The sequence below is a fragment of the Ranitomeya variabilis genome, chromosome 2, assembly GCF_051348905.1.
Source record: "Ranitomeya variabilis isolate aRanVar5 chromosome 2, aRanVar5.hap1, whole genome shotgun sequence".
In the NCBI taxonomy this organism is placed as follows: domain Eukaryota; kingdom Metazoa; phylum Chordata; class Amphibia; order Anura; family Dendrobatidae; genus Ranitomeya; species Ranitomeya variabilis.
Genome location: NC_135233.1, coordinates 308,193,155 through 308,206,664, shown reverse-complemented (window position 1 = coordinate 308,206,664; position 13,510 = coordinate 308,193,155). Strand labels below are relative to the sequence as shown.

At 48.0% G+C, this 13,510-nt stretch overlaps 1 protein-coding gene across 1 annotated transcript in view; it reads right to left on the bottom strand.

Moving 5' to 3' along the window:
* TBC1D8B (TBC1 domain family member 8B) overlaps positions 1–13,510 on the bottom strand; it is a 73,380-nt gene that overhangs the window by 42,967 nt on the left and 16,903 nt on the right. Inside the window, exons 5-6 of the mRNA XM_077285212.1 lie at positions 12,892–13,132; positions 6,233–6,440 (exon numbers count right to left, since the gene is read on the bottom strand). Coding sequence (XP_077141327.1) covers positions 6,233–6,440; positions 12,892–13,132 — 449 coding nt within the window. The remainder of the gene's footprint in view (positions 1–6,232; positions 6,441–12,891; positions 13,133–13,510) is intronic.

The following is a 13,510-nucleotide window of genomic DNA, read 5'->3' as shown; positions in this document are numbered from 1 at the left end:
TGTCAATCTCTGATTGCAGCATTTAAAAGGCACAGGCAGAAGCGCGCGTCATTCGACACTCCCATTGACGTGACTGTGATGTGATCGAGTTGCGTCGATGGGTTATCATTACAGCCGGAGGATCTGCTGATGACTCCCATGTCTGTCATTATGATCCTCCTGTGAAAGGAGGCATTTAGCTGCTGTTCATAGGAGATTGTGATTTTAGCCATACATAGCACTGCTGATGCCACTACTAAACCCAAGATAAAAACATAAAAAGGAAAACCCCTGCAGTAAATAAATAAATAAATAGCAATAGTGCCTGAAAATAACATAGTGCTTTGTTAACATCATTTTAATTTTTTTTTTAAATAAATAATGTAATAAGCCATCCCACCACTTCATGGTGACCCTACTAGGGATGGTTCTAACCTCTAATATTATAACCTTACCATTTGTCAAGTGATATGCATGTGGAAGAGGGCTGAGACCCAATTAGTGGAAAAGCAGCCATGGGGAACTGCATGAATAATGTCCAGCTCAAAAAAGGCAGACCACACCTTTATCTGCACAGGGTGCAAACAAACAAACAAAAAAACTAAAAAGAGATGAACTGGAATATAAGTTGGTGTGTATGCAGCATGTAAGCACATGTTCACACTGAGAGAAATGTATAAGGTGATAACCCCAAATTAGTATTTAACAGAAATTTAACCAAGAACTAATTTAAACAATATCTTTATTATAATATTAGGATAAATAAACCAACACAACCCCTTAAAAAACCCTTCTATTATAGACAGGGTTACCTGGTATGTGTGTACACGGGCAGAGGGGTAGGGTACCTATGTAAGATCTGACACCTATGCGTCCCTATAGTGTCCCCTACCTATTTGCGGAGGTTGGCACCCTCTTGGACGCAATGTGGCGCCCCCGCTCCTCGACGACTAACCCTTAATGCCCTATGGATCCCTGGTACACCGTAATTAGGGACACCTAACGACTGCCCACACTTAGGGCCCACACCTAACAAAACACATACCAAATGAAATTTTCACCCAAATACCACAATGTCAAAAAGATACGCCGTAGCAAAAACTTATACGGCACAATAGACAGTCTATTCTAAACCTCCTTCACCGGCTATTATACCCTTGTGCGTCCCTATCCGCACTGCCCTGCCTAACAGCGGAGGTTGGCACCCTCTTGATCGCAAAGTGGCGCCCCCGCTCCTCGGCGGCTGTCCCTTGGATGCCCTTAATAGGTCCCTACAGATAATTGAGTCCCCCTAGGGAAAGGTGCCTATGGGGCTATATTAGTGGGCTATACTCTGAGCACAAGGTCATTGCAGTACCAAAAAGCACAGTGAAGGAGACCTAGTGTCCGTATATACCAGCTATACTAATGATTTATTCACACAAAACAAAAAATAACAATATTCTCTACGTACCAAAGATGCATATACACATTAATGGCATTGCTATATCAGATAATATATGGTGAAAAGATCAAGATATTAAATGATTAAAAACTCTGGTGCACTTATCTGTGCCCGGATCTCGCCTCTACGCGTTTCCCCCCCATGATATGTGTTACCACATCGGTGATATGCTGTGCCTGGTTGTAGGTGCATGTTCACACTGGCCACGAAACAGACAAAACCCAAGATAAACACATAATAAGCAAATACCCTGCAGCAATAAAACAGCAATAGTGCACCGTGACATGGTGGGAGGTCCTTTGTTTGCACCCTGTGCATATAAAAGAGTGGCCTGCCTTTTCTGTGAGCTGTACATTCAAGCAGTTCCCCATGCCTTGGTGTCCACTAGCCGGGTTCAGTCCTTCTCAAGCCTTATCCACATGCATGCTACTTGACAAATGGTAAAGTTTTAATATTAGAGGTTAGGACCGTCCCGAACAGGGTCACTGTGACATGGTGGGATGGCTTTTACACTTTTTTTAAATCAAAATTATGTTAACTAAGTAGACTATGTTATTTTCATGCACTATTGCTTTTTTATTTATTTACTGCAGGTAATTACTTGTCTGTTTAGTGGCCAGTGTGAACATGTGCTTACATGCTCAGACTGCGAGCCCGACCTCGGCACCAGTGCATCGCCCCTTAGTTGTAGATGACACGCGGGGGAATATTCCATTACAGGTGAGGCCCAGACATCAGCTTGGCCAGCCTGATGAAGGTGGGGCATTATCTTAGTCTAGTTTGTGGGGACCCAGAAAAACAAAAAGTTTAGTAAGCCTTGGTTTAGTATATGAGACACTTGACTGTTGTTTTCATAAAGACTACCTCTCCTTCAGATGCCTTATAAGCCATAAGCAGGGGCGTAACGACCGCGGTCGCAGCGGTCGCCATTGCGACCGGGCCCCGCAGGTCAGGGGCCCCGGGCCGGCAGGTCAGGGCAGGGCCGGGCTGGACATCGGGCACTTCTGGCAAATGCCAGAAGAGCCGATGCCAGTAGTGGGCCGCTGCACTGTTCCCCCCCCCGCCGCCGCCGCATTCATAGTTCAATGCAATGATGGAGGAGAGCGTCACCTGACGCTCCCTCTCCCATCATTCCCCGCTCTGCCTCTGACAGTACACTGCGGGTGCGCGATGACGTCATATCATCGCGCACCTGCAGTGTCCTGGGCAGACTGCAGCCACCAGGAGCAGCGCGGGCAAAAGGAAAGGTGAGGAGAGTTTTTTTTTTTCTTTTTCACCGGACTGTGGGGCCATTATCGGGGGGGGGGGGGAGATGAGATGCGGGCTGTGCTCTATATACCCCTGTGCTGGCTGTGCTGCATATACCCCTGTGCGGGCTCTGCTGTATATACCCCTGTGTGGGCTCTGCTGTATATACCCCTGTGCGGGCTGTGCTGTATATACCCCTGTGCGGGCTGTGCTGTATATACCCCTGTGCGGGCTGTGCTCTATATACCCCTGTGCTGGCTGTGCTGCATATACCCCTGTGTGGGCTCTGCTGTATATACCCCTGTGTGGGCTCTGCTGTATATACCCCTGTGCGGGCTGTGCTGTATATACCCCTGTGCGGGCTGTGCTGTATATACCCCTGTGCGGGCTGTGCTCTATATACCCCTGTGCGGGCTGTGCTCTATATACCCCTGTGCGGGCTGTGCTCTATATACCCCTGTGCTGGCTCTGCTGTATATACCACTGTGCGGGCTGTGCTGTATATACCCCTGTGCCGGCTGTGCTCTATATACCCCTGTGCGGGCTGTGCTGTATATACCCCTGTGCGGGCTGTGCTGTATATACCCCTGTGCGGGCTGTGCTCTATATACCCCTGTGCTGGCTGTGCTGTATATACCCCTGTGCGGGCTCTGCTGTATATACCCCTGTGCGGGCTGTGCTGTATATACCCCTGTGCGGGCTGTGCTGTATATACCCCTGTGCGGGCTGTGCTCTATATACCCCTGTGCTGGCTCTGCTGTATATACCACTGTGCGGGCTGTGCTGTATATACCCCTGTGCCGGCTGTGCTGTATATACCCCTGTGCTGGCTGTGCTGTATATACCCCTGTGCGGGCTCTGCTGTATATACCCCTGTGCGGGCTGTGCTCTATATACCCCTGTGCGGGCTGTGCTCTATATACCCCTGTGCGGGCTGTGCTCTATATACCCCTGTGCGGGCTGTGCTGTATATACCCCTGTGCGGGCTGTGCTGTATATACCCCTGTGCGGGCTGTGCTCTATATACCCCTGTGCTGGCTGTGCTGTATATACCCCTGTGCGGGCTCTGCTGTATATACCCCTGTGCGGGCTGTGCTCTATATACCCCTGTGCGGGCTGTGCTGTATATACCACTGTGCGGGCTGTGCTGTATATACCCCTGTGCGGGCTGTGCTGTATATACCCCTGTGCGGGCTGTGCTGTATATACCCCTGTGTGGGCTGTGCTGTATATACCTCTGTGTGGGCTGTGCTCTATATACCCCTGTGCGGGCTGTGCTGTATATACCCCTGTGGGGGCTGTGCTGGATATACCCCTGTGCGGGCTGTGCTGTATATACCCCTGTGCGGGCTGTGCTGTATATACCCCTGTGCGGGCTGTGCTCTATATACCCCTGTGCGGGCTGTGCTGTATATACCCCTGTGCGGGCTGTGCTCTATATACCCCTGTGCTGGCTCTGCTGTATATACCACTGTGCGGGCTGTGCTGTATATACCCCTGTGCCGGCTGTGCTCTATATACCCCTGTGCGGGCTGTGCTGTATATACCCCTGTGCGGGCTGTGCTGTATATACCCCTGTGCGGGCTGTGCTCTATATACCCCTGTGCTGGCTGTGCTGTATATACCCCTGTGCGGGCTCTGCTGTATATACCCCTGTGCGGGCTGTGCTGTATATACCCCTGTGCGGGCTGTGCTGTATATACCCCTGTGCGGGCTGTGCTCTATATACCCCTGTGCTGGCTCTGCTGTATATACCACTGTGCGGGCTGTGCTGTATATACCCCTGTGCCGGCTGTGCTGTATATACCCCTGTGCTGGCTGTGCTGTATATACCCCTGTGCGGGCTCTGCTGTATATACCCCTGTGCGGGCTGTGCTCTATATACCCCTGTGCGGGCTGTGCTCTATATACCCCTGTGCGGGCTGTGCTGTATATACCCCTGTGCGGGCTGTGCTGTATATACCCCTGTGCGGGCTGTGCTGTATATACCCCTGTGCGGGCTGTGCTGTATATACCCCTGTGCGGGCTGTGCTCTATATACCCCTGTGCTGGCTGTGCTGTATATACCCCTGTGCGGGCTCTGCTGTATATACCCCTGTGCGGGCTGTGCTGTATATACCCCTGTGCGGGCTGTGCTGTATATACCCCTGTGCGGGCTGTGCTCTATATACCCCTGTGCTGGCTCTGCTGTATATACCACTGTGCGGGCTGTGCTGTATATACCCCTGTGCCGGCTGTGCTGTATATACCCCTGTGCTGGCTGTGCTGTATATACCCCTGTGCGGGCTCTGCTGTATATACCCCTGTGCGGGCTGTGCTCTATATACCCCTGTGCGGGCTGTGCTCTATATACCCCTGTGCGGGCTGTGCTGTATATACCCCTGTGCGGGCTGTGCTGTATATACCCCTGTGCGGGCTGTGCTCTATATACCCCTGTGCTGGCTGTGCTGTATATACCCCTGTGCGGGCTCTGCTGTATATACCCCTGTGCGGGCTCTGCTGTATATACCCCTGTGCGGGCTGTGCTCTATATACCCCTGTGCGGGCTGTGCTGTATATACCACTGTGCGGGCTGTGCTGTATATACCCCTGTGCGGGCTGTGCTGTATATACTCCTGTGCGGGCTGTGCTGTATATACCCCTGTGTGGGCTGTGCTGTATATACCTCTGTGTGGGCTGTGCTCTATATACCCCTGTGCGGGCTGTGCTGTATATACCCCTGTGGGGGCTGTGCTGGATATACCACTGTGCGGGCTCTGCTGTATATACCCCTGTGCGGGCTGTGCTGTATATACCCCTGTGCGGGCTGTGCTGTATATACCCCTGTGTGGGCTGTGCTGGATATACCCCTGTGCGGGCTGTGCTGTATATACCCCTGTGCGGGCTGTGCTGTATATACCCCTGTGTGGGCTGTGCTGGATATACCCCTGTGCGGGCTGTGCTGTATATACCCCTGTGCGGGCTGTGCTGTATATACCCCTGTGCGGGCTGTGCTGTATATACCCCTGTGCGGGCTGTGCTGTATATACCCCTGTGCGGGCTGTGCTGTATTTACCCCTGTGCGGGCTGTGCTGTATATACCACTGTGCGGGCTGTGCTGTATATACCACTGTGCGGGCTGTGCTGTACATACCACTGTGCGGGCTGTGCTGTATATACCACTGTGCGGGCTGTGCTGGATATACCACTGTGCGGGCTGTGCTGGATATACCACTGTGCGGGCTGTGCTGGATATACCACTGTGCGGGCTGTGCTGGATATACCACTGTGCGGGCTGTGCTGGATATACCACTGTGCGGGCTGTGCTGGATATACCACTGTGCGGGCTGTGCTGGATATACCACTGTGCGGGCTGTGCTGGCACCCAACACCATGTTGCAGTGCAGGAGATTCCTGCAACAGTCCGAGGCGTATCTAGGGGAAGGGGGTGGGGGGGCGTCACGGAGGTAGGGGGGGGGGCCCCATTTGGAAGTTCGCACCGGGGCCCATAACTTTGTAGTTACGCCACTGGCCATAAGCACATCATACAGCGAGGCCCCACAATGGGATAAGAGCGTTTACCTCTCTTAATGGGATGATTGTGCTGTACAAACTGCCATCATGGCTTGCAAAGCAAATGTAGTTCTCAGAAACACACATCTTGCCCAGTGCATTCATATGGCTGAAGGGTATCCACAGGAAACACTCATGCACCTCCTTCAATATTTCTTCTTTGGTCAGTCTAAAGTATGTAGTGAAATTTTCACTGTGAGCGCGACTCTCCAGACCCCTAAAAGATCAAGATAAGAAAGTAAACAAAGTGAAAAACAAAACAAAGATCTGTTACATAAAATACATTCAATCGATGACCAATTCACAAGTGGTTAGAGCAACAAATCAGATCCCAGCTTTTATTTTTACAGAAAGTTATAAAATTAAAACTACATTGTGATTGGTTGCTGAGGTCACAGCGTGGTCATAAATGGATGAGCTGATGCAACATACAGCTATGCACCGATGGCACGTCCATCCCAAGCAGCCATCGGCGTGGACACTGCCTAGTTTGGAGGGTTTGCCACCAGATGCTACATCAAAGAAGTAACATCCACTTTCTTTTCAGTCACCAGGCACTTGTTTTTTTAAGTCAAGAAAAAAAAAACACTCAAAAAACTGAATATATGAATAGCAAAGTCATTGTATAATAAAAATGAAATGAATTGGAAGAGTTTTTCAAGGGCCTTTTGAGTGGTTTTTCAGGCATCTCTCCTTGTGCACATACCCTTCTGCCTGTAAGTTCCTAGAGTAATGCCAGGGGCTCCGGGATAAGCAGCCATCATCCAGGGAAGCAATACAAGACCCCGACTATAAGCACTGGGCTACCAGTATGTTACACACACACACCATCGTTCCATCGCCTGCAAAGGCTTTTACCGTTTTGTATAATGATGTCCACTTCGTGCACCATGAAAAAAAATGTTTAAAAGCTAAAGCTCCTTTTTTAAATCCTTTTACTTACAACTGTGATGTGAATTATGGACACTTCCATTAAGACTTATTACTTAAAGCACCACTCCAGCTAGGTTTTTTTTTTTCAGCATTTGAGTAGTGCCTCCTGTAGTCCATATTTACCCACCGGCGTCTTCACCTATTATCGGCGCCTCTCTGGTCGCACACCGCCATCTTGTGACTGGACCCTCTGACTGACAGGAGGTCAGAGGTAACGTTCACAAGCGTTCAATGTAAGTCTATGAGAGCCAGAATGAGGCTTTAATAAACTTGCAAAAGCGACTTCCGGCTCATCCAACAAACGCTGGAGCCACAAACTGATGGAGACTTATCAGAACAGCGGTGATAGAGGAGAGAACTGCGGCGGGTAAGTATGAGATTGGGGGAATGGACCTTAAATTACAAGCACCGCTCCAGCTCTTCAATACATTAAAAAATAGCCGGAGTGGTGCTTTACTCTATTTGCATAAGAGATGGAAAATGCTTTTGTGGTCAGTAACCTCCCATTATACTCTCCACAGGGGATGTTCAATTGCTCCTGATGCTCTTTTGGGCAAACGCTAAATAGCTGTGCTGAGCACAGCAAAGACCCCCAGCTCTCATCATAGAAAAAAAAAAAAAAAAAAAAGAGACCAGCGAGTTTTCATTTCGCTCTGCAGCAAAACTGCTGAAAACGAAGCTTTAATCTGCACCAAGTGCAATGAATAGTCCGTCCATATGAGGTTCCATTCCATGGTTAAAAATGGTGTAAAAACCATGAAACATAAAAATAATAAAACGTAACAGAAGGTAAACTAAAAATATTCTAAGGAACCGCAAATTCTTTCACTGTTATTGCCATGCTTGTGCAGCCCACTCAGGCAGAGTCGCGCTCAGTTACTCAGGCAGAGTCGCGCTCAGTTACTCAGGCAGAGTCGCGCTCAGTTACTCAGGCAGAGTCGCGCTCAGTTACTCAGGCAGAGTCGCGCTCAGTTACTCAGGCAGAGTCGCGCTCAGTTACTCAGGCAGAGTCGCGCTCAGTTACTCAGGCAGAGTCGCGCTCAGTTACTCAGGCAGAGTCGCGCTCAGTCACTCAGGCAGAGTCGCGCTCAGTTACTCAGGCAGAGTCGCGCTCAGTCACTCAGGCAGAGTCGCGCTCAGTCACTCAGGCAGAGTCGCGCTCAGTCACTCAGGCAGAGTCGCGCTCAGTCACTCAGGCAGAGTCGCGCTCAGTTACTCAGGCAGAGTCGCGCTCAGTCACTCAGGCAGAGTCGCGCTCAGTTACTCAGGCAGAGTCGCGCTCAGTCACTCAGGCAGAGTCGCGCTCAGTCACTCAGGCAGAGTCGCGCTCAGTCACTCAGGCAGAGTCGCGCTCAGTTACTCAGGCAGAGTTGCGCTCAGTTAATGGCAGCAGTGCTGCTGACGTAACTTCAGTGCTGCAGACAATAATGGACACCGGGAGAAGTATCGGAGACTCAACACTGAACCAAGGGAGCGGCAGTAAAGCACGGTTTAAGTTTTTAAAATACAAACTGAAGGCGAGGGGGACAGGGTATTTCGAAAACTGGAAAACCCCTTTAAGAATCATTGGGAAAATAAGGTTTACAATGTGAACCAGGTGTTTTATTAGACATTGCAGAAGTTGTCAGATCCTGCAGAATAAGGAAATATCTACCTCACATTGCTGGTGCTTAAGAAAAACAAATAACCAAATCCCTTCCAGCTGCTAAAACAGAAAGGAAACCTGCTGTTCATAGGAAATAAGCTGGGAGATAGTGCTGCACACATCTGAGTGGCAGATGGTTACTGGCTGTGGCGGACACATCTTTCGGATCTGATTCATTTAGAACTTGTTAGGGTACGTTTCCACGATCAGGAGACGCTGCGTGTTTGATGCTGAGTAGAGCCACAGTGTCAGACAATCAGAGTCCAGATGTTACGGCATAGTGGAGGGGATTTCATGAAATCCCATCTCCATTATGCGTTAAAAGACGCAGACGGCAGACCCGCGTAAACAGACATGTGGCGCGTCTTTCCAGAACGCAGCAGGTCTGTTTATAGTGCGGCAACGCTCTGTCGCTGCACCGTAAATTTACCATAGACATCATTAGATGCGGTAAAATCGAATCTAATGATTAGTCACATGCATAGTAACTGCGTAAACGTAGCTTACTATGCATGTCTCCTAATTTAAATAAGGTCTTACCTATCACACCGCCGGAAGTCCGCGTCCACTGCAGTTCTCACAGTAAGCTAAGATCTCGTGATAACTTGGCTTACCGCGAAAACTGCCGTGCACGTGACTGGGACTTATCTCCGGTCACTAGGCTGGTTCTCACAGTCAGCTGATCATCTGATTGTGAGAACGCTGCAGTGTAGGTGATCACTGGAGAGTTATCTCCAACGGTCATCTACAAGCTCTGCTACATCTGGATGTCAGGCATCCAGATGTAGCAGAGCTGGACACGTCGTAGGACACTCGTTATTAAATGGACTACGTCGGACACAGAGTATACTGTTGGTTTATTATTTTTTATTTCTTTTCCAGGAAAACGAGGGCGTCGCAGGAATGAGCTTACAATAAAGATGTCAAAACTGTGTGGTGTTTTATTTCATTAAAATACATTATTCTGCATGTGTGTTTTATTAACCCTTTACCAACTATAGGATTAGTAACGGTAGGTATCTTATAGACGCCTCTTCATTACTAAGCCGGCTTAATGTCACCTTACAAAGGTGACATTACAACTTATTACCCCATATGCCACCACTACAGGGCAGTGGGAAGAGGGAGGCTAAGCGCCGGAATTGGCGCATCTTACGGCTGGTATTTGTAGCCGGGGGGGAGGGGACAATATCCATGGCCCCTCTCTAGGCTATGAATATCAGCCCGCAGCTGTATGTGTAGCCTTTCTGGCTATAAATTATAGGGGGACCCCACGTCATTTTTTGGCTGGGGTCCCCCTATTTTAATAGCCAGTAAAGGCTAAAAATACAGCTGCGGGCTGATATTCATAGCCTGAGAAGCTCTATGGGTATTAACCCCATCCCAGACTACAAACATCGGTCCCCCAGTCGCTGGCTTTCCCTCTCTGGCGCAGAAAATTGCACGGGAGCCCACACCATTTTTTTTTTTTTTTTTAAGTTAAACAGATATTGCTTTTAAGGCCGGGGTCACACTTAGGGGAAACTCACATAAGTCTCGCACCTCAATACCCGGCACTGCCGCCGGCACTCGGACCGGAGCTTTCAGCTACATAGAAATACATGCAATCGCACACTCCGGTCCCGAGTGCCGGAGGCAGTGCCGGGTATGGAGGTGTGATACTCATGAGAGTTTCTTGCAAGGGTGACCCCGGCCTAACGCAGATTTCGTGTGTGTGTGTCTTTATTTAAGGCCGGGATCACACATGCGAGAAACTCGGACGAGTCTCGCATCTTAATACCCAGCACTGACGCCGACACTGGGGAGTGAAGCGTGTGGCAGCATACAAATACATGCAGCCGCACGATCTGCTCCCGAGTGCCGGCGGCAGTGTCGGGTATTAAGATGCAAGACTCGTCCGAGTTTCTCGCATGTGTGATCCCGGCCTAACTCTTTATGTACCATTTTATTATGTTTATTACTAAACATTGGGCTTGGTATTATCTATAAATATATCTATCAACTATATATCTATTATCTATCTATCTATTGATAAATAGATATACGATAGATAGATACGATACAATAGATCTATCTATCGTATCTATGTATCTAGCTATCGTACCTACCTATAGATCTATCTATAGCTCCATCTATCTATTATCTATCTATAGATGTATCTATCATCTATCTATCTGTGTGTGTAAACATTCTTCAATGGAGTATGTAAAAGAAAAGGTTGGACAAGAAATGACAATCACAATTCATTTTTTTTGTATATCTTTATTTAGCTTACAAAAACACACACAAATCCGCATGAAAAAAACACACATGAAAAACGCATCAAAAACGCAGGTGACCTGCCAGTGACCTCAATCGCAGATTTGGTGCAGATTTTACCTGCGTCAAATCCTGATGCAATCCTGATGCAATCCTGACCCTTAGCTATTTTTCTGAAATCTCCAAATCTACTACACAAACGTGTATTTAAAAGGAACTGGTCTGCCCTTAATCAACACTACAGTCTAGTCTACTGGACTTCTAACCAGGGTTCTCTATGTATTATTCTTTTCTACATTAGGTCAACGATGAATTCTTCTGCTGGCTGAATGGCGACATCAGTGCAAGTACACACAGCTTCATCACACATGCCCCGGACGTGAAGACGATGGGACAGAACGCAGGACTCAGAACAAGATGCTGATGACGTCTCCTGACTTCAGGGAGGAGATTATTAACCCCTTCATTTTTGAGCTTTCATTTATTCCTATTCTTGGAAGCAATTCAGGTCAGTTCAGACTTTTACAGACCTAGTGATCTGCTTGTTATTTAGTTTCTTTATTTTCAGAGAGATTACCAGCAGCATTTAAAAGGGAACCTGTCGCCTTGTTTTTAGCTATTAAACAGGCCCCAATGTGCTTAGTGATGCGGTGTGCATCCCTGACATATTTTTGTCAAAGAAAAGCTCCAAGTATTAGGACCGAAGTCACGGCAACCATGTATCAAATTCCGCACGTGCGCAGTGCCCATCTGCGTCACGGGCATGCGCACTGACTCTGGGTGTACAGCCAGATGACGCATGCGCCGGCGCCGATCAGAGCTATGAGCGCTACTGTGTGCGCTCTGGCACATACGCTCATCTGACATGAATCTGGGGCTGTACTCCCAGAGTCAGTGCGCACATGCGGGATTTGATATGTGGTTCCCGAGACTTGGGGCCAGTCACGGCAATCAAATGCAATGCTGTGGGCGAGCCTAGTTTCAAAAGTACACTGACTGATCCGTGACTGAGAAGATAAAGTCACCGCCCCTATGACTGAAAGGAAAGGTATGTGGGGGAATTATATAATGATATAAAGTGTTTTTATTAAACCTAATACTTGGAGCTTTTCTTTGACAAAAACATTGCATCAATACCAACACAACGGGACCAGTTTAATAGCTAAAAACCAGGTGACAGGTTCCCTTTAAGTGGGTAAATAGGACTAACCCCAAGTCTACTGCTAGATTGACGTAAGAGAACCAGGATTCAGTAGAATGTAGTAAGAGGGATACAACGTGCCACCAGCTATAACTACAGCACATAGTGTAAGAGACCAAAGGAGAAGAGACTTCTGCAGAAGGTGGAAGAAATATTAGAAGACGACGCATGGAAAGGATGGAGCAGACAACCAACATCGTGTGCTTGAACAAAAGAAGTAAACCGGCATTAGGCTTCACTTAGAACATGTCACAGTCTTTTTAGAAAGGGAATTTCATGCAGGTTATCTGGAATGTGCGAGCACCAATCCAAGCGGTGGTGCTCCACTGAAGAAAATGTATATGAATATTTCGATGAAAAAGAATAAAGTGGCACTCACCAGGAAAATGCTGTGCAAGAAATCGTCCTTTATTGAAGTTTCACCATGAGACGAGTTTTACATGGAGAGGCGGTTGGTACGTATGAGGGTGCGGGGAGTGAAGGAAGGACTACGGCCGTTTCGCGCGTCTGCGCTTCCTCTCCATGTAAAACTCGTCTCATGGTGAAACTTCAATAAAGGACGATTTCTTGCACAGCATTTTCCTGGTGAGTGCCACTTTATTCTTTTTCATCGCAACATCGTGTGCTTACCTCTTTGTGATTTGCTGGGGATCATTTAATATTGGATCATTTTCAAAGGTCTCTTTATCGAAAAGTCTCTTAATAGCATATCCTGCGAGCTGCTCCATCAACAGGAAAGTCTCATTAATGTGCAAAAGCATTGAGAAGTAATGGTCTTCCCCTCGAGAGAAGACATGTATGCTCTCTGTGAGGAGAACGGTGGACGTCTTCTCCAGTCTCGAGATCTCATCCCACGAGATAATGAGTTTAACTGGCATTAAAAAAAAGGGAAAATTCGGATTACTAAAACATCAGCATCATACATCAACCCAGCTATCTGACATCACACATGTACACCATCATTATCATCTGACATCACACATGTACACCGTCATCTATCATCACACATGTACAGCATCATCTAACATCACACATCTACATTATTATGTAACATCACACATCTACATTATGTAAATTCATGCAGTGAAATCTTTATCTAAATGCCCCATACACATTACAATAATACCAGCTGAGCCTACCGCTATTTGGCTGATAGTAAAGTGTATGAGGGTGCCGATTGGACAGTATGTCCAATGTCTAACAGCCGATCCTTTTGTTCTCTATAGATGAGCCGCCCGCACAGATGTCC